A 20,172-nucleotide genomic window follows, 5' to 3' on the forward strand; every position below is an offset into this window, starting at 1 on the left:
TTATTTCTGTTTCAGGATGACATTTTAGGATCTTGATTATTTTGTTGAACATATTGATGATCCATCCTATATTTTTATCGTTTTAAAATTCATAAAGTATATCTCCAAGGTATTGAAGAAAATATTGTATGAGATTGTACCAGAGCTGACTTAAGTTAAACAAGTGCTAACACTTAGGACAAATATAACTTCATGAGAACTGTACTTTGTATTTCTTTTAATCTTGCTCTAATTTTATAGTCTATTGAAATATACTGTTTGTGCTGATAAAATACAAGTTAAATTAATAAACATCTGTTTTTATTAGTATTTTTTTTTCTTTAAAAAATGCACAATTGAGGGAAAAGAGTCTCCCTCCCTCCCTTTTTCCCTTCCTTCCTTTCTTTTCCCAAGGTATATGATCAATTATTCAAAACACATGGCTGCAACCAGCATGTAATTGATGAGAATATAAACTCGTGACAAGCCAAAATATTTAGGAGAATATAGATATAATCTCGTTAAGTGTTGACATTGAAAAATCTGAGTCTGCAGTGTGACAATAATGTCACAACATCCATTGAGCATTCTTTTATCATGATGTTCTTTCATTTCAATTAATTGCATTTTGGAGAGAAGAACGCTATGCTATTCATTATCCTTTGTGGTCTCTGTTATATTCTGAAAATTACCCTGTATTCTCATTATTTTTTTTAAATAGTCATTCCTCATGGGCTCTGAGTCCCTAGGGTCAATTTTTATACCTTTCTGTCCAATAGGTCTGCCATTACCAAATATTATGACATTGAGGCTGCTTCTATTCCTTATACTTGAAGTTCACTTTTAAGAGGGCAGAAGAGAAGTCTTCTGTGTTGTGCAAAGCATAACCATGTTTCAAGTTAGTTTGGACTTAGAAAAGAATCACTTTTGGATTATTTGTTTTGATTTGTGGTATACAAATATTAGGAGGTTAATCAGCTATTTAGCCTTTAATGGCTAGTCTTGTGAGACTAAAATTATTACTTCTTTTCTTCATGTACATATGTTATTTGTGAATATTGAAGGTAAGTTTCAATTTATTATATTTTAAGTGGAAAGGAAGAGTTTTTCATTTTGGGTAAATATACACAACATACACTTTTCTCTGTCTCTCCTAACATTTATATTAGGTACAATACTAGTTTAAAAAAAAAATATTCTGTTTTTTTTTTTTTTCTGGACATGAAAATTCCAATAAAAAATAAGACCAAATCAGAGTTAATGGGAAAAATAGTATTCTTTTGCACAAAGATACAAGAAAATAAAATGTTCAGTATTTGCTGCTGCCCAAAACAATGTATACCAATGGAAATTTGGCATGTTCCTAGAGTGTGAATGCAGAGATTATTAACTAAAGGAACTTGGCTGAGAGTGTATGAGCTCAAATATGACGACAGTTCTAAAGACCAGAAGCACTGTGTTTGGACAGTAAGCTTGCTGCCTGTACAGACATGGAATCTTTCAAAGTAAGCCTGGTTTCTTGACATCGTGTCCTGAAGGTAAAAATAGATCACTGAAAAGTCCTCTATTAGGAGCATCTATAACATTATTTGCCTGTCTTTTATTTAAGCTATAATTTATACATCAAAATTAAAGTTGTCTTCAGGTGCTAATATCATTAGAAGCTATACAGCTATCCTAGAGTTCACTGCCAAAGTCTTGGACTTGGGATGGTTGGCTTCTGACTCCCCACTGCCTGCTCCAGGACCTGGCAGGCAGGAGCTAACAAAATAACTTGGATGTTTGAGGTAGAAATAATTTAGATAACTGTGATTTAAAATACGTAGGCTGTCATGGAAGATTGGTATTTCTCAAAGCCTCTTTCCCACTCCTCAGTTTACCTTGTCTTCGCCACACCCATGGAGACATCAAGCTAACGCACATTAGCACAAGGTGGAACGATTTCTCTTAATTTTGTCATGTGAGCCTCAGCAACTGGACACAAGCCTGGGTCATGTCTTGACCTGGATTTAATTTCTCTTTACTTTCCCTGCCTTGCCAAAGCTTCTTTGCAGTCATTTTGCCTTCTACTCTGTCTTCTACCTCATCTCCTCTTTTTTGTGCTAGTTATAATTTTGCTTTGCTTTCTCCCTCCCAGACCACCTCCCTCCCTCCTTCCTTTCCTAATCATTCACAAAGTAACTAAAAATACCTTGTCCTCAAACAAAAGTTCTTTCTACTAAGGAAAAACTTCACAGAAGTCAATCTGTTTACTAATCCTTGCTAATTTGTCTTTCTCTTTATGGGAACTGGTGGTAGAGGAGGAATTTATTGTATCGCCTTAGTGTGCTTTTCAATGTGACAGTTAGGAACCCCTGGTCAGTTATTCAGTTTCTTTTTGGTTTTTGGTTAGGAACCCCTGGTCGGTTATTCAGTTTCTTCTCATGGTTCATCAAATAGGTCCAGAGCTGGAAGCCACAGAATTTTGTAGAGACAGAAGCTTTCAGCTGATCTTGCAGACTGACTTCTGTCGACAGTGTTCAGAAGATCACATAAGGTTAAAGAATTGAGAAACTTTCCATAATCATTAGACAAACAAACATCAAAAACAGCACTCTAAGTTTCATAGCCTTCTGGGATTTTATAAAACATTAGGGGACAAAAGAATCCTTTTTTTTTTGCCTAAATGGCAAAAAAAAAAAAAAAAATCAAGTCAGAAAGTTTCTTTTTCCCTCCCTTCCGCACTCCCTCCCCTCCCTTTTCTTTTCCTTTTTTCTTTTTCCCCTCTCCCTTCCTTTTCTTTCTTTTCTTCCCTTCCCTTCACTTCATTTCTTCGGCAACAACTTGGTCCCCATTTTTCTCTATTAGCTTGTCTCAACTGAAAAATGAAAATTTGGTACCAAAGTACCAAATGCTTCTATTTTTTATTTTTTGGTCTTGTGCATCATGTCTAACAAAAGCCTAGAACATAGTGGTGAGTGAATGGCTGTCAGAATAGAGAAGTTAGAGCTGTGCCTTATACCATAGTTGAATTTGACCATGGGAAAGGTGATCACTCTTGAAATAGAAATTGCCTAATCTCTGCCTCCCTTTCCTCCCTTGAGGAAGTTCAAGTGCAGTGTTGCCATTCAACTTTTCTGCTCTTCCCATCCTCTCAAGTGAGACAACATATTCTGTGGTTGCTTAGGATTCAGGAACATCGTTCTTTCACTTAAAATATTATCTCCATTTGCAGCCATCATGACTTCTGGATGAAACTTACCTTCACTTAATCAGAACGATTTCCTTCCATAGACACTCTCTTCTGTGACTGATCCACAAGTCAATCTTGAATCAGTTTCAGCCATTTCTTCCAAGTACCCTGCAATCACACTTATAAATCTACCTAAGCCTTGGTTGAGTCACAAATAAATTAGGTCCTTCTTGTCCTGTTTTCAGATATCAGCAATGTGCTTGGACTATTCAACTAGGAACAGGCATAATCTTTCTTTTATGAAGCCAATCGGGGTGCCCTGCACATGTAAGAAGGAACACTCAAGGAATAGAAAGAGCTGCTTTCAAGAGTAGCTGTGGTGGTGAGAGAGCATTGGACAGGTGGTTCATTTTCTTGTGAAAGAAGTCTGTATCCTGTAAGCAATCAACACCCACAGTTTCACTAAATAAAGCTTGAATATAAATTAATTCAAAAGGAGCTCAGATGTTTGCTGTTTTGCCTCTGAACACACCCTGTGTGTCAGGAGCCTAGCTCTATTCATAGACCACCTAGTCTGTTCATTAGGGAGGACAATATTCGTTCAAACATAGTCCCTTTTTGTCTGTATTGGGCAATAGCACAATACATTCAGCAACTGTCCTCTGAAAGCCAAGGCTTTGTCTCTGGCAAGGATTATGAAAACATGGATTTCTTGAGAAGTGCCTGCCCACCTGTGTTCACATTCTAAATTGTGGGAAGACCTTGGCAGAGATCTAGGAGATGCTCAGGGAAAAGTCTGTTGAGGTTATGGAGACTTTTCAAAGGCCAGTTTCTCCCTTTAAAGTGGTTAGAATAGAAGTAGAATTCTTGAGAACTGACATGGAATATTGGACTAGGTGGAATCTTGAAAGATTTTATCTCTTTGTAGTTAGATTTCCATGTAAGACTTAAGAATGTATCCTGTCTTAGAAATCCTCCCAGGAATGAAGTTTTCCATAACCTTTTCCCTGTTAGCCATTTTTTTTTTTTTTAAACTTCTACAAAAGCCTTCCATCAGAAAATTCTTGATCTTGTCTACGACCGTCACGGTCACTGCTGCAAGTCAGAACTGGTTCCTTTGCTGTACCTTTTGCTGCTCATACCCTCCACAGATGGGCCCGTCATGGCTGAAGCCCATTATTAGATCACTTCTTGGCTTCTTCTCTAAAGCCAAATAATGACAGGGTTTTTCCTCCTTTTTTTTTTTTTTTTTGTAGGTCATATTTTTCAACTATCTAATGATTTTTGTTGTTGAAAATTGGATTGGGGATTTCCTGTGTCTGGCAATGCACCAGGCCATGAACTTTGCAACCCTGATACTTCTCCCACTACCTCTTAAAATAAACCAAATAAAATGAGACCAAGAGAATGAAGGAGCTACAAGCAAAGCAAAACATCACAAAATCAAAAAACTAAAAACACTGAATAGTTGTCTTTCTGGTTTTTGATTGAGCGAAATATTCATTGTAAAATGAAGCATGCTTCATAGTTAAGTGGGCATCCCGTTTATTAAGGATCAATCAATAAGAACTAAAGTCATGTTTAGATATAAACCTATACAACTCACAATTTAAAATGCAGAATGTTAAAAACTGAGCATGCCAAGAAGATAAGTGTGAGCCAATAGTGGCCCTTTTTAGCATATCTGGTATATATATAATTTCCATTTGCTATGGGCATTTGGAGACCATTAAGCCATTATCACAACTTTTCAATACAAGTATTTTCGATTTTTACATTTATCTTTGATCTCTAGTTGGTTTTAAGGGGGATCCTATCTTTTTCAGGTTTTAGAATCAAGATGTAAATTGTAAATATTGATGTAAATTGTAAATAAATACATTTTCCATATTTTTTCTTTGCCTGCAACAGCTGAATTAGAGTGAGATATATGTTACCTGTAATGTTTGTTTGAACTCGCTTATGAAACCATCTGAACTACCTGCCTTCAAAGGTACATCTCTGATAATTCTTGCTATTCTTCAATATACTGCACTTGCAAAAGACTTTATTTAATATGTGTGTACAGTATAAAGAATGACAATGAAAGGATTACACACGTTCTCACCACTCAGTTTCAGAGAAAGAACACTTGGCAGTGTCTTAGAAGCCCATTCGAGTCATCAGTGTATGTACGTCTCTGATCATCTTCTCCACTTTGCCCCAATCCCCATCTGATATAAAAACTATCCAGATTTTGGTTTACCATTACTTTGCTTTTCTTCATGATTTTACTATATTTGTATATATTACTAAAGATTATATTCTTTAGTTCAGCCAAATTTTGAAGTTTATATAATGGAATCAAAGGCTTCTCTTTTGTGGTTTCTGCTTTTGGTTTTGCTTTTTGTTTTGAGATTCATTTATTTTGATAGATGCAGGTGTAGGTCATTGTCACTACTTTATAATATTCCATTGTATGACTGTGCTACAATTTATTTATCCATTCTTCTGTTGAGGGACATTTGGATTGGTTCTGGTTTGAGGCCTTGTGCTTGCTTCAGTATGACCATTTTGGCCCACATCTCCAAGAACTCAAGTGCTGGAATTCCTCTAATATATGCACCTAATGGGAAATTGTTGGGGTGTGTGATGCACATATGCTCAACTTTAAAAAGGATATGCCTAATAGTTTTCCTACGGGTTTTAACAATTTTCTACTCCTACCTGTAATGAATGAGAATTCCTTTTGCTAAGCATCCTTGCCAGGAATTCATATTGTCAGATTTAGATTTTTTTTTATGTTTATAGAGGTGCAGAGTGGGATTTTATTGAGGATTTAATTTCCGTTTCCCTGACAAATAATGAAGGTGATCATCTTTTCAAATGCTTGGTGTCCATGCATAATTTCTTTTCTGTGAAATGCCTATTTATGTCCTTTTTTCTATTTGCCTTTTGGGTTGCTCATCTTTTCTGGTTGAATAGTAGGAATTCTTTATATATTTTTAATATAAACCACTTTTTGGTATATGCATAATAAATATCTTCCCCCAACTTGTAGCACCTCCTCTCATTCTGTGATTTCTTTTGAGGAACACAAAGTCTTCATTTTTCATAGTTGACTTTATGCATATTTTCTTCATGCTTTGCATTTTTAATATTTTGTTTAATATCTCCTCCCCTTCCCCTTAAGACGTGAAGATTTTCTTTTCTTACATAAGTTTTAATTTTTTACTTCATTTAAGTCTTTAATCCATACATACATAATTATATTTTTCATTTCCATTTGACTTTTTAAAGATTTTATTTATTTATTTGAAAGACAGAGATCGAGGGTAGGCAGAGAGACAGGCAGAGGGAGAGGAAGGGAGGCAGGCTCCCTGCTGAGCAGAGAGCCTGATGCGGGGCTCGATCCCAAGACTCTGCGATCATGACCTGAGCCAAAGGCAGAGGCTTTACCCCACTGAACCACCCAGGTGCCCCTCCATTTGACTTTTTAAATATAGTTTCCATCTCTCTGAGGAAATTCCCCATCTTTTCCACTAGATTTTTCACATATTAATCATAATTTCAAGACCTTATCTGATATTTTAAATATCCGGGCTATATTTGGATATGCAGTATTATATTGAATACTGTATTTCCTGACAATGGATCATTTTATTTCTTGCTTATTTAATACATCATAATTTTGACTGGATGCTGGATATCATATGTAAAAAAAACAGTAGAGCCTGAGGTGAGCAGTATGTGAGTCCCAAAGCGATTATGCCTTTTCTTCTGTCAAACCATTAGTATGAGTGTGGTTGAGTCCATCTTTCATAGCTGAGCTAGGTTTGGATTTTATTGTTTCTGTTCCTACCATTGGTGCTCACCTACTTCACATTTGTCTGGCATGGGTTGCTGCTGTGCTGTTTTTAGTCTCTGTAGGGGTTGCTGGACGAGCTTTTCCGGTGTCTCACTTTATCACCTTTTAGCCAGCTCCACGTGTCTGCACCCCAGCCAGTGTTTCTCTCTGGGCTCTTGCCCTTCCCTGAGCTCTAAGCCGTTACTGAGGTGCTTGTTACTACTCACTGCAGGCCCCTTGTGGAGACAGGGCAGTTTCTTGGTTCTCCTGCCCTTCTGTGAGCCTGAGGTCAAGAGTAGAGCTTTCTCAGCATTACTGCTCTCCCCCAACCCTGTGGAAGCCAGGCTTTGCCATATGGCCCCCTCACCCTGTGGCCGCAGAACTCTACTTTACATCAGTGCATGATTGTGGGTATGAGTAGGTTTCCTGACTGCCCCTGGAGACATACATGTTTTTCCTAGTGACAGTACAGAGTGGGAGTGCAGTTTTCTACCCCATGCCCTTTAGCCACTGCCCTTTGCCTGGGACTGCCCTGGAGGACCGGTTTCTCCTTTTCCCCAGGGGGGCAAATGACTTCTGCTTCCTATGAGAGAAGGGACCCAGAGGCAGCTTATGTTTGCCATCTGCCTTCCAAGAGCATCTGGTCATCGTCTCTCTGCCCTCCTGCACCACTGAGGCAAACTCTCACTGGGCGTCTGGCCTGCTCCCAGTATTCTTATGAGTACCTGATGGAGACCAATGGAAGAGATCTAGAAAATTGGGTACCTGGCGCCTTACAGGGGGCAGTTCTCAGGGATTCTAAACTCTCACATTAGTCCACATTCACCTTTTCAGAATTTGTTAACATTTTCCTTGTCTTCTTCTTTCCTGTTTTTGTCTGTCACCTCCATCTGTTGTCACTGTCACTCTTCCTCCTGTCGCTGTAAAAGGCCAAGCAATTCATGTGTCCCATCTCTCCTTGGATGAGCTTGTTAGCCTCTGGAATTCAGCTCCTCTGGCTGAATCACAATCAGATCTCTGATGGGCCTTGAAAAGTGATGATTTTGTAGATTATCTAGATTTCTCTCACTGTTAGGGTGGGTACAGAATTCTCCTGCCGCGGTCCAGTTGAAGAGGAAGCAGACGATCTTTCCTCTCCCTGTCACCACCACTCTCTGTTCTCTTCCTTTGTCCTGTTTTTGTTTTCCTTTATAGCACTTAAAACTGCCATTATTTTTATTTATTTTTTATGTATTTTATTTATATGTATTTATTTATTGTCCATCTCCCTTACCAGTATGATAATACCATTAAGATAGAATACTTAGTTATTTTTTTCATTTTTGCATTTCTAACCTGTGCTAGAAACTCAATACAAATTGTTGAATAAATGCTTGCAGTGAATGCCAAAGATGTGACATTTTCTCCAATATCTTGCATTAGCTTGTTTTCATAAGAATGTGGTTGCTCTGAGGCTGTTCTCTCTCCCTTGTTCTGCCGTATTTTTCATATGTCCCATTTTGATTATGTTCTTACTCATCTTTGAATCAGGCAAATCTATTTTGCACTCAGTGTCTCTGTGTGTACCAGTAACAAAGAAGTAAGGGGCTTGTCCTTGGGGCTGCTCTCTGTCTACCCTTGATTCGGTTTATCTCTGCTCTCAGACCCGCAGCTGGCCTGGAGGGGCTTGTGAGCCAGCGCCAGTCGAATCGTTCATCGTAGCAGGTGTCCAGTGGCTGCATTTCTGCCCTACTGTGCTAGGTTCTCCCCCTCCCGCCCTCGCCCCCACCCCAAGGCCTGAGTCTTTGGTAGTCAGGGCTCATGGGTGCCTCACGAATAACAACCTTCATTTCAGATCATCACAGTTCCCCTTTTCCTTCCTGTTTTAGTGTGGCTGCTATTGCCGCTGCTATGGTTTTAATAATTTTTACTCTTGACCGCATTTGGAAGACATGGTGGTGAAAAGGGAGGTGGAGGGTGGGGAATTGGTCAGTGTTCTGCCTGCCTCAGAGGGCAGTGCCCAAGCGGGTAAGGTTCTAGGCCATGTCACTGTGCTAAGGGCCCCGTGTCAGGTAACAGACAGGAAAGGGACTGTGTATTCCTCTTTTATCAGGCGATTCTTTTTCACAAAACTGGAGCTTTCTGCGTTTCCAGGTAGTCCGTTTTTATTTCATTTTCCTAAGTCAGATACAAATGTATTCTAGGCAATGTTCATTTCTGCCTGACCCTGACATAAGGCATAGGGAGTTTGTATGCTTTACTGATTTGTCCTTTGTGAGGCTGCAATAAGGAAGGAGACCTTGGACACTATTATTTTCTAAGGGTAGTAGAGCTCTTACAATTAGGAAAACTCAGGTTCATTAAAAATGCTCCCATATTGTCTCAAAATCATAACTGCTATCCCATGGTGGCCCCCAATATATTTTCTGATTAAATATTAAAACAAGCTCTCATGATCTAAGTGGTTTGTAACCATTCTTCTCTAGCACTATGCCAAAAGCCTTATCTTATGGGATATCATTTCATTTCCCATCATCCAAAATCATTTCCCCATCTTTTAATTATTTATTTAACTAATAATTCTGGGTTGGACAATGGAGACATTTTAGGAAACATAGAGATGTGTGATTATAAAATAACTTCAGTTATTCCGAGGGATAAAATAATAACTGCCTTGATTTAGTTACTCTTGTGTTAACTGGGAAAAAGTTCATTAAAACAGCTTTTGATACTTTTAATCCAGTGTAATTCTAGCTTCATTGGGAAAATGGCTCTGAGGATGGTGAGAACATTGACTAATTGGTTTGTTCATCCCACATGGGATTACACCAGCTTCTGAATCAGAATTTCCTGCTATTGCAACATGGTTTCTTCTTTCTTCTTTTTTTTTATTCTTTCCTTAGAAACAATCCATTTGGGTTCATTACATGGCCATTTGTTAGTCTTGTTACTTACAAGGCGTTGTACTTGTTTGTGACTATAGTGAAGTCATGTAGGCCAGGGCTGTGTGTGTGTGTGTGTGTGTGTGTGTGTGTACAGACTCAATGGGAGATCCTGCAGCTGCTCAGGGAAACAGGCAGCACCAAGGGTCACTCTGATATTTCAGAACCCAAATCCTGCTTTCCCAAAGTCAAGGGGCATTTTTATTTCATTCATCAAGATCAGTTCAACTTTGGTTTGCTTACTTCATGTTGTACATAGACATCAAACTGCTTAACTTTTGAAAGCCTTTTAACGATGTGTACTATTCTCAGAGAAAGTGCACAGATCCTGAGTGTGTAACAAGGTAAGCTTTTTTACAAACTGAGCACACCTGTGTAACTGGGACCCGGATCGCACAACAGAATGTGACCGCACCTCAGAAGCTCTCCATATTAGCCCCTTCATGTCACGAACTCTTCTCACCTTTCACTCGTTCTCCTGTTTTGATTGTTTTTATATTTTATATCCATGAGATTATATACAATACATTATTTTTGTGTCTGGTTTCTTTCCTTTTTCATATTGTTTATGAGATTCATTTCCATTGATGATATATTGTGTTTGTTCATTCTTACTGCTATGTAGTGTTCTCCTGATCAAGGTAACACAATTTATTCATTCTGCTGTTTAACAAGCATTTAAATAGTTTCCTTTTGGGAAGGGGGATGGGGGCATTCTGAAAATTCTAGTACATCTCTTTTGGTGAAAGTATATATACACATATGTTCCTGTTGGAAATATACAGGAGTGGAGCTGTTGGGGCATCGGGCCTGTGTTTGTTCAGATTTAGTAGATAACCCAGTTTTCTGGAGGGGTTGTAATCATTTACACTCACAGCAGCAATGTGTGAAAGTTCCAGTCACTCCATCTTTCATCAATATTTGACATTTTCTGCATTTTTAATTTTAGTCCTTTTGCTGGATATATATTGAATGTGCTTTAATTTTTATTTACTTGGTAATAGTGAACCCGAGTATCCTTTCATATGATTATTAGTATTTGTATATCTTTTTTTGTGCATTGTCTGTTCAAGTCTTTTGCCCTTTTTATCAACTGGCTCTCTCTGAATTCTGTTTGATAGGAATTCTTTATATAACCTGGGTATAGTTCCTTTTTTGTATGTTTGCATTGTAATTATCTTGGTTGCCTTTTCACTCATATATTGGGGTCTTTTGATAATAGACATTCCTCATTTTTTAAAAGTTGGATTTATTATTTTTTCTTTTATGTTTTGTGCTTTTGGGGTTCAGTTTAAGAGCTCTTTGCCTATTCCAAGTTGACAAAACTTTTCTATGCTTTCCGCTAACATCTTTATTTAGATTTGTAATTAATCTAATTTGATGTTGCATATTATATGAAATACAGGTCAAGATACAGTTTTAGCATATGGGTATCCCATTAACTGAGCATCATTTTACTTGCTTCAATTAAAGTATTTTCATAAAGTTTAGTTTCATTGAAATGTGTTTTATATTTTCCTGGAAAGAATTACTAATGGTTCTTGAAAAACATTTAAACCTATGGTGATTTAAAATTCATAATACAATCTGTAGACTTACTTAACACTATTGTAAATGGAACTTTTTTAAAAAAGCAGTTTGTTTAGACTCCAGTTAGTAACTCCAGTATAGTTATTCAACAGCAAAGTGATTTATAATACACAAAGCACGATCATTTGTTTAAAAACTTAATTATTGTTCTCGCTTTTTCATTTGAGTTCAATCCAGTATGTGTTTACTATATGTTTGCTAGAATTTGGGGCAGCTGAGAATGTGGTTGAAATTTTGAGCTCCATTTTATGTCATTTATGTTTTAAGCCATGTAATAAAATTGTCAAACATTGGTCAGTAATAAAACATTTTACTTTAGTATTCAAAGTTATATTAATAAAGAGAAGTACAAGGTGAGAATTTTTATTACTATTAAGATGACCTTCCACCCCTTCCGTAATGCCTTCTACCAGGTTTTCCACTGGTAATGACACAGATCTTTTAAGATGTAAAAATAGAAAAGAAAATATAAAAGTTTTAGATCTGTATTTGGAATGACTGTGAATGCTTCCTCTTTGATGTCATTTCTGCTTAGTTTTATTTTTTCTCTTTTTATTATTCTAGGTTGTACTGGTCAGTGGACATCTGGACAGCTGGGACGTTGGGCAGGGCGCCATGGATGATGGTGGCGGAGCCTTTATATCATGGGAAGCACTCTCGCTTATTAAAGACCTTGGTAAATATTTAGAAAGTCGTTAACCGATGTGTAAGGATTTCAGTAGTGACATGTTTAACTCAACACACAAAATACTGAACAGATAAGTTACTGTGATATGTTCAAAGAGTCTGTATGTTTTTTGTCAGTTGATTCTCAGAAAGGAATGAATTTTTCCCCTTTAAAAAAGAAATTTTTATTCAAGTGTACGCCAGACATCCAAAGTATCAAATGTGATCAGCGGCTAGGGAAAATGAACAAGCAAATAAAACTGTAGCAAATGTAGCCACATCAGCTAGAGACTATGTAAGGAAACCATGGCCAAGTGCAAAGAAAAGTCAGCAGCTCCCCCTGCCTCCTTTTCCTTGTTTATCTTAAAGACATTATCTGGCTGTTAAGATAGCTTTACTGCAGCTGTCTTTCCATGGCAGAAGTCAGAGAGAGCATCATGGGACCGAAGGCTTGATCCCCTTACCCACAATAAGGAACCCAGGCTGAAGATTGGAACTTCCAGGTGAACCTAGACTTGAGAAAGATGGACAGGCATAAAAAGGAAAAGCTAATAGTGAAAGTGGTTTTTGGTGACCCTCTTTGAAAACAAAAAACATACATTTCCTCTTTGTGTGCTAATCAAAAGGGCAGATTTTGAGTGAGGTTAGAAATAATGAAACAATCTGAAGTCGAAGTCCCACGTCTGAGTCCGTGCAGTCTGGCCATGAAATGCCTCATGAGCAGAAGGTTTTATGTTGTAACTATGCTTCAGATACAGTAAAGATAAGAACATCCTCTTTGGTGAAGGCTTTCCATTGCTTAGTTAAATACGTATGTGTTTATATTCATGCATTTCTTCTTGTTTTTAATGAACCCTTCTCATCCTATAAATAAGCCCAGTAAATGATTGGTCATGTTAACAATAGATTCCCGACATGGTCTTGCTTGGGGGAAATCTTTGGTGTACCATTTTGATTTATGTTTTAGTTGTGTTTTAAAACTGGTGAGATAGAAAAGTGGTTGTGCTTTTTTTCCTTTTAAATAGGCTGGTGTCTCTTAACCTTGGGACTACTGACATTTGGGGCTACATAGTTCTGTATTGTGGGGTCTGTCTCATGTAGGATGTTGAGCAGCATCGTGGCCTCTATATGCTGGATGGCAGTAAGTACCATCTCCCTCAAGCTATAACAACCAAAAATGTCTCCAGACATTACCAAATGTCCCTTGGCAGGTCAGGGCTGGTGGTGGAAGAATGCATAAAAGAGGGCACGGATTGCATGGAGCACTGGGTGTGGTGCAAAAACAATGAATACTGTTACGCTGAAAAAAAATAAATAAATTTAAAAAATTAAATTAAATTAAAAAAAAATTGGTCCACTGAAATGATCTGATGAAAATCAGTAAAAGACCTGATACAGGGCCATTTTGGGGGGAAAGAAAGCAAGCTCATTGGAAACCTTACATTGAAGGTACTCGAACTTTTGACATCACTTTCATACTGAGCACCCACTGTGTGAAGGCAGTTTGTAAAAGCTGGACATACAAAAAGGTTTAAAGCATGTCTTCTCTTCTTAAGACCCGTAGAATAGTGTTGGAACCTACACAGGTACCTGTTCATATGGGTGCCAGTAAGCATCTAATGGAGGTCTGGTTTTAGAATTGGGTGAGGTTTGAGAGAGATGAATTGCCCAGCAATTAAAACCCTTTTAAAACGTACATTCTTCAGAGAAGATCAGTGAGACATTATATGTAAGTCCTCTATTCCTTCCTTTTTAAAATACTCCCTTGGTAATCTGTTCATTCCAGAATGAAATGGGTTCCAAACATGAGACAGGCAGATATCAAACATTTTCTTCCTTTTAGGGCCCAGATACACATTTAGGAAGTTAATTTTATTGTGATATGTTCAGCCAGCTTGATTAGAAAGCAACAAGAGAACCGGACCCATATGATTTGCAGTTTGTGTCCTTTGTGCCTCAAACTCCTTTTTTGACATTGGGCAGGTCATTTGAACTCTCTGTTCTTGACTTTCTTCATCTCTTTTAACTGTAAGCTTCCAAAGTATTTTATCTGCTCTAGATGGGAATAAAAGGTGGTGTCTTCTCTAGGCTTTGAATCTTACTTTTTTGGTACTCAGCATGAGACCCTAAATCATTGTTAACTGAGTTGGATTCAATTGCATAGATAAATGTAACACCATGCAAAGGTGAATTGCATATCTTTTTCTAACACTGACTTCTGTTGCTTTTGATAGCTAGTAGCTAGTCCCCTTCAATTCAGGACTTAGCTCTCCTATAGATTTCTGAAAACCTATGTAAACATATGAATAAAACTGAAATAAAGAGTAGTATTTCCTTTGTTTTAAATATTTATTTATTTACTTGAGAGAGAGAGAGAGAGAACAGCCGTCAGGAGGGACACAGAGAGAGATAGGAAGGAGGAGAATGAGAGAATCTCAAGCAGACTCCCTGTTGAGCACAGAGCCCGAGGTGGGCCTCCATCTCACGACCCTGAGACCATGGACCTGAGCTGAAACCAAGAGGATGCTTAACATACTGAGCTACCCAGGTGCCCCAAAGAGTAATATTCTTTTGAGATGGTGTTAAGAGGCAGCATGGCATACTGTTAAAAATGTATAGGACTCTGGAGCCAGATTGCCTGAGTTCATATCCCAGCCCTGCATCTTACTAATTAAGCATGTGACCTTTGCCTTTCTGTGCCTCAGTTTTCTCATCTGTTAAATTGGGATAATAATAGTTTCTATCTCATAGAATTGCTTTGAAAATTAAATAGTCTATTCATATAATGTACTTAGAACAGTGCCTGACCCAACCCAAGTACTCAATAAATGTTAACTTTTATTATATAGTAAGCCTGACTCTCACGGTACCATATTTTTTATGTAAGGGAGAATGGTAATTTTTTACCCCCATCCCCATTAGTAATTATATTACTTCTTCACTTAATATATTAGTTACACTGACGTAACTCTAGGTCCAGCTGCTATGGTAAATGTTTTCTCTTTACTATTTAAGCTACTATCTCTTATATGATGGAAATCCAGTGACCCTTTAACTTTTTTCAACTCTCATTTTGAGGCATCTGAATTTCTCCTTGTCACGTCCTGCCTCCACTTCTGGCTTAGGTCAAATGCCCAGTCTCCACTTTGTACCTCACTTCCTGTGTACCCATTGAGTCTTACTCTTTCTTTAATTCTAAAGTCAAAATTAGATTGTAGATTTCTGTTTGTAGATTGACTATGTGTTTTAATGTGAAGAGCTAGGTCCAACACGTGACATACGACTTCTATTTGAAAATTATTGATATGCTTGATCAAGAAATAGGACTTTGGGAAATGGGTTCATAATTATAACACTTAATTGTATTAAGCCCAAACTGTTTAAGTGGTGAAATATGAAAACTCCATTGCAATCTTTTTTCCAAGGAAAGTAACTCCTTTTGGCTGATGTTCCTTGGACAACATGTCATGCAGCATGCATGTCCAAGTCCCTTAGTGAGGCTCATGAATTTGAAGTGCTGGTCCAGAGAGGATTTCTGATATTTAGGAATATAATTCTAAGATTCATCCTTCTTTTCTCTTCTCCTTTGTTCTTTTCTTTTACTATTCTAATGGAAACACTCTTTTGCCCAGGCCATCAGCTAAAACTATATCCAATTAATCTAACAGAAGAGTTATTTGTGCTTTGCAAATATTATCAGTCATTCCCGAGTAACTGTCAACAGAAGGTTATTTGCTATGAAGTGCTATTGAAAATTTCTTTGTGTTTGTGGTTTACTGGACTCAAACTGTTTATTTGAAATGTCATTTCCTGGAATGTTCTGGTGTCAGTGAACAAAGCCTATGGCCAAAGATGCTATGCTTCAAAATGTTCATTTGACACTTAAAAAATAAACTATCATCCATCCCCAAATTCTTCCAACTTTACCATTTTCCGTGAAGCTAGAATTTTGAGTTTTGGAGCCTACTCAAAGGAAGAAAATCAGAATTAATAGCACGACTTAGTTGTTGAAATATGGAATATATGTGAACCATCTTGCTAAAGAAATTTAAACCTGAGTGTCTTAATTGTGATTATTATAGGCCTCAAAAGTCTATGTGTTAGAAAAATACATGTTTTATATATCCCTTTACTCATTCATTCAGAAAATTTTTATTGTGCACTGGATTGCATGTTAGTGTTCCAGGTGCCTTGTACCAAAGAGGAATAGACATGGTCACCAAAATCCTTGAAGTGGGGGAGACATTGAATTACAAAATTACCATTCTTTAGTTGAAGTATGTTCTTTAATTGAAATATGTACAAATGACTTTGGGTACCTCGTGAAAGGAGGGATGAGGACAGTGTGGCTGGATCAGGGCATCTTCACAAAGGCAATATCAAAGCTTTCTTTTCTAAGGATAAATACAAATTCCTGAAGCAAAGGGGGCACAATGAAGAATTCCTAGCAGAGTGTGGAGCCTCTAGTCCTTCACATCATTAAAAACTAGGAGATAATTTTTGACAATAACAATCTTGGGATTGTAGGGGAAGTGAGGATTTGTAAAACTACAGGAAATGTACACTTTTTATTTAATATTTTTATATAGAATTACTTTTTTTATAATAAGAAAGTATTATTTGAGTAATCAAGAAAAAGAAATCCTCAAAAGCCAAAGGAATGATTCTTGGCATGGCCATTATCATGAACATTGTGTCAACAGGAACAACAGGGCATAAGCGGGAGGTAGGAAGAGTTATGCAGGAGTCATCAAGCCCTCCAGGCCCAGAAGTCCACAAGGGTACACAGCCACATGCATGCCAAGGCTTTGGTGTAGTTAGAGCTTCGGCACCCACCTCGAATGCAGTGGATTCTCTCTTAGAGGGAGGCATCCATCCAGGAAGAGGATTTCCTTCTCCTCAGTCAAGCCTCCCTTGGAAAAGTCCCAGAAGTCCAATCCAGAATAATGGAGCAAGGGAAATGAACAACTTCCAATAAAATGAACACCTGAGAGGTAGACTTAGAGACAACTAGAGCCCTGAAGCCGGCTTAGCACTGGCCGGGACTAGAAAAGGCAATCCCACTTGGAAAAGTCCTCCCCACCACCCCGGGCTTAGCCATACCACTGAGTATAACGGTTCTAAAAGCTAATGTTTACAGAATATTACTATATCGTGGACATTGTGCTAAGCACTCCACAAGCACATACTCTGTTTCCTTCTTGACAACTCCAAGCTGTGAAGATAGAAATATCTATCTAGAAGAAGTTCTATCTATTTTACAGAAGAGAAAACTGAAGCAGAGAAAAGCTAAGTACCCTGCCCAAGATCACACAGATATCATATTAAAAAATGTTAAATCCAGGCAGCCTGACCCCTTACTTGTATGTATTTTGTAATACTCTTTTACTGGAACAGAGCACCCAGTCTGTTTCCAGGAAGCTTATCCTCAGGATGATGAGATATTATATAGGAAAAAAAAGTATCTGATAATCAAAATAATTTTAGGAAACTCTCTCTTGGTAATTTCTTGATTCATCAAAAAACATTTGTTGGGAGAGTATACACATTAGTGGGGAGAGTATGCTTTGGGTGTTACTGGGGACATTACTGGTGTTGACAGAGCTGAAGAAGAATCCAAAATACACGCGTATACTTTATAGAACGTGCAAAGAGCCTTGGATTTGTTTTCATTCTAGATTTTCTAGGCTATATTTGGGATCTTGTGGTTGCCAGAATAGGGACAAGATGGAACAACTCAGTGCTTCCTTAGTTGCCATGGTAGAGACTCTTCTTATATTTCTTCTTGAAGTGCATTTGTACCCATGTGCAAACTTTGCCCAACAACTAACCTCTTATCCATGCTATCTGAGGCTGTTTTATTTAAATGAAAGTAGTATTATCAGAAATGTTTGACATATGCTAAGGGCTCTCTACCAGGTTTTTCCATGGCCCCAAAGGAATCAGAATTTGGTAGTATTTTTCTTTTCTAGAAGAATTTTTATCCTAAAATATGCCCCCAAATCTCCCTAGTCTCCCTTTGGATGCGCTTTCTCCACAATTATTTTGTGAACATAGGAAGGGAGACTGATAGCCCTGGGAAAGGTATCCTCTTAAAATTACTGGTCCTCAATACCTTTGGGGAATAATATATCTGCTGTGGAACTAAGAAATTAACTTGTTTTAAGTCTTAAAAAATATATTTTCTCCCAACATTAAATTTCATCTTTATTAATTTGAATTTTAATTGTAGTTGGTAGTTTGCTTTTATTTTTCTGAATAATTTTGGTCTTGACTTTTTATAATCGTATTTAATGAGACAAATACCTGGAACGGTAGAAGAATTGGACTCTAAGAATATGTTTACTCTTCTTTCTTTCTTTCTTTCTTTCTTGATTTCTTTCTCTCTTTTACTTCTAAAAGTAGCTTTACTGGCGTTTGTGGTCTCTTCTCATGGTTTTTTGAGGATGATCTTCTCTTTTTTTTTTTTTTTGATCTTCTCATTTTTTAAATTCAGATATGTATTTACTCTAGGGGCATGTCTGGCTTTACCAGAAGAACTGTAGTAGATACATATTTTTTCAGTTGGGAATTGCTGAGTTTCCCTGAGGTTTAATCACATTTGTAAGTTTCACTAAAGTACTGGCGTCTTTACACCTCATCAGCTGACATAGACATTTTCACTAGCACGTGTAAAAAGACAAACTGTGTGTAGACTGATCTTCTAAATATGTCCATGAGATGAAGTAAAATGAATCACTTAGAAGTTCTTCTGCCTTTTAGTTTGGTTGTGGTGTGGGAGCTTCTTTAGTCATTACAGAGCCCAAGGCTGGCATGAGTATTGATGTTACTATTTAATCGGTTAGTTAGAATACACCATTTCTGGGTAGAAATAGACAAGACCCAGGCCCAGTGGCATGCAGACTGTGAGCAATTCCTTCCTGTCTGACAAAGAGCCTGGAGGGATGGCAGATGAATGCTGAGAGAGGTGAGTCTCAAGGGCCCCTTTCCCCACAGCGCGCTCAGCTTCCTCCCCCACATCTGCTTTGATTTGGCCTGCATGCCCTTAGAATGCTAAGAAATGCGGTGTTGTTAGAGGAATCGGAAGCTTTGGTATTATTTATCCTGGAGAGGAAGGAGTATGGAAAGACTTAATAATGGTATGCTTAGCGCCCCAGTAGATTTCTTCCCACCCAAGAATGGGAAGTCCAGGGCGGGACTGTCTGGAAAGACGTAGGCTGCCTCATGAAAACCGTATCATCACAATGTTGCACACATTAGCACAAAAGGAGATCTCCTATTTCAGTAATAAATATGGAACATCTATTCCACATCAACCAAATAAAATGGAAATAATACAAGTCCTTCCATCAAGGAACTCATAGTCAGGCAGCAAGAGCATCATATGGACAGAGATGTTTGAGCTAAGCCTTGAATGGGTGGTAGGCAGGAGAAGAAAGGACGAATTTAGAGCTCATGAAAGTAGATAGTTTGAGGAGTAGAGGATGTTTCTTTAAGTGTAGAGCAACAGGTGAGTGAGGACCGGCTGGAAGTGAGTCCAATAAAGGGGAGGGTCAGCTTGTCAAGTACACTAGATGTGAAGCTGAAGTTTGGAGTTGATGCTATAGGCAGAGAAGGCCACTGAAAACTTTAAGTATGGGATTGACATGATAGGACTTCTTTCTAAAATAAAGATAGGAGGTAGGTGTCATCCTTTAACTTGTAAAGAAGTATGATGAACAGAATGAAGACACAGGAAAATGGCCTGGGGAGATCCCAGCTATACAGAGTCTAGAAAACACAGCTTTAGAGTTACTAAGCAAATTCTGTTTGCTGTGGGGCTGACCAGCCAGCTTCTACCTCGCTATGCTAAATATACCAAAGAGGAAGTGATGGGGTTTCCACACATGTTGTATTATTCCTCGCCTACACACTTCTCTGCATCATGCTAATGATACATTTTGCAAAAACTGTGGCTTACCCAGCTTAGAATGAATTCTGTTCCAGTAAACCTGTCTAAAAAGAGAGGTCCACAAACA

General features: G+C 37.9%; 1 protein-coding gene across 4 annotated transcripts in view; it reads left to right on the top strand.

Annotated features, from left to right (window-relative positions):
• Positions 1-20,172, top strand: part of CPQ (carboxypeptidase Q) — a 451,562-nt gene that overhangs the window by 279,229 nt on the left and 152,161 nt on the right. For all 4 annotated transcript variants that reach the window (XM_004768524.3, XM_004768527.2, XM_004768528.3 and 1 more), the window contains one exon: positions 12,053-12,164. In XM_004768524.3, the coding sequence (XP_004768581.1) occupies positions 12,053-12,164 (112 nt within the window). The remainder of the gene's footprint in view (positions 1-12,052; positions 12,165-20,172) is intronic.

This window comes from Mustela putorius, unplaced genomic scaffold (assembly GCF_011764305.1).
Source record: "Mustela putorius furo isolate JIRA1106 unplaced genomic scaffold, ASM1176430v1.1 tig00000228_pilon_pilon_pilon, whole genome shotgun sequence".
NCBI lineage: Eukaryota > Metazoa > Chordata > Mammalia > Carnivora > Mustelidae > Mustela > Mustela putorius.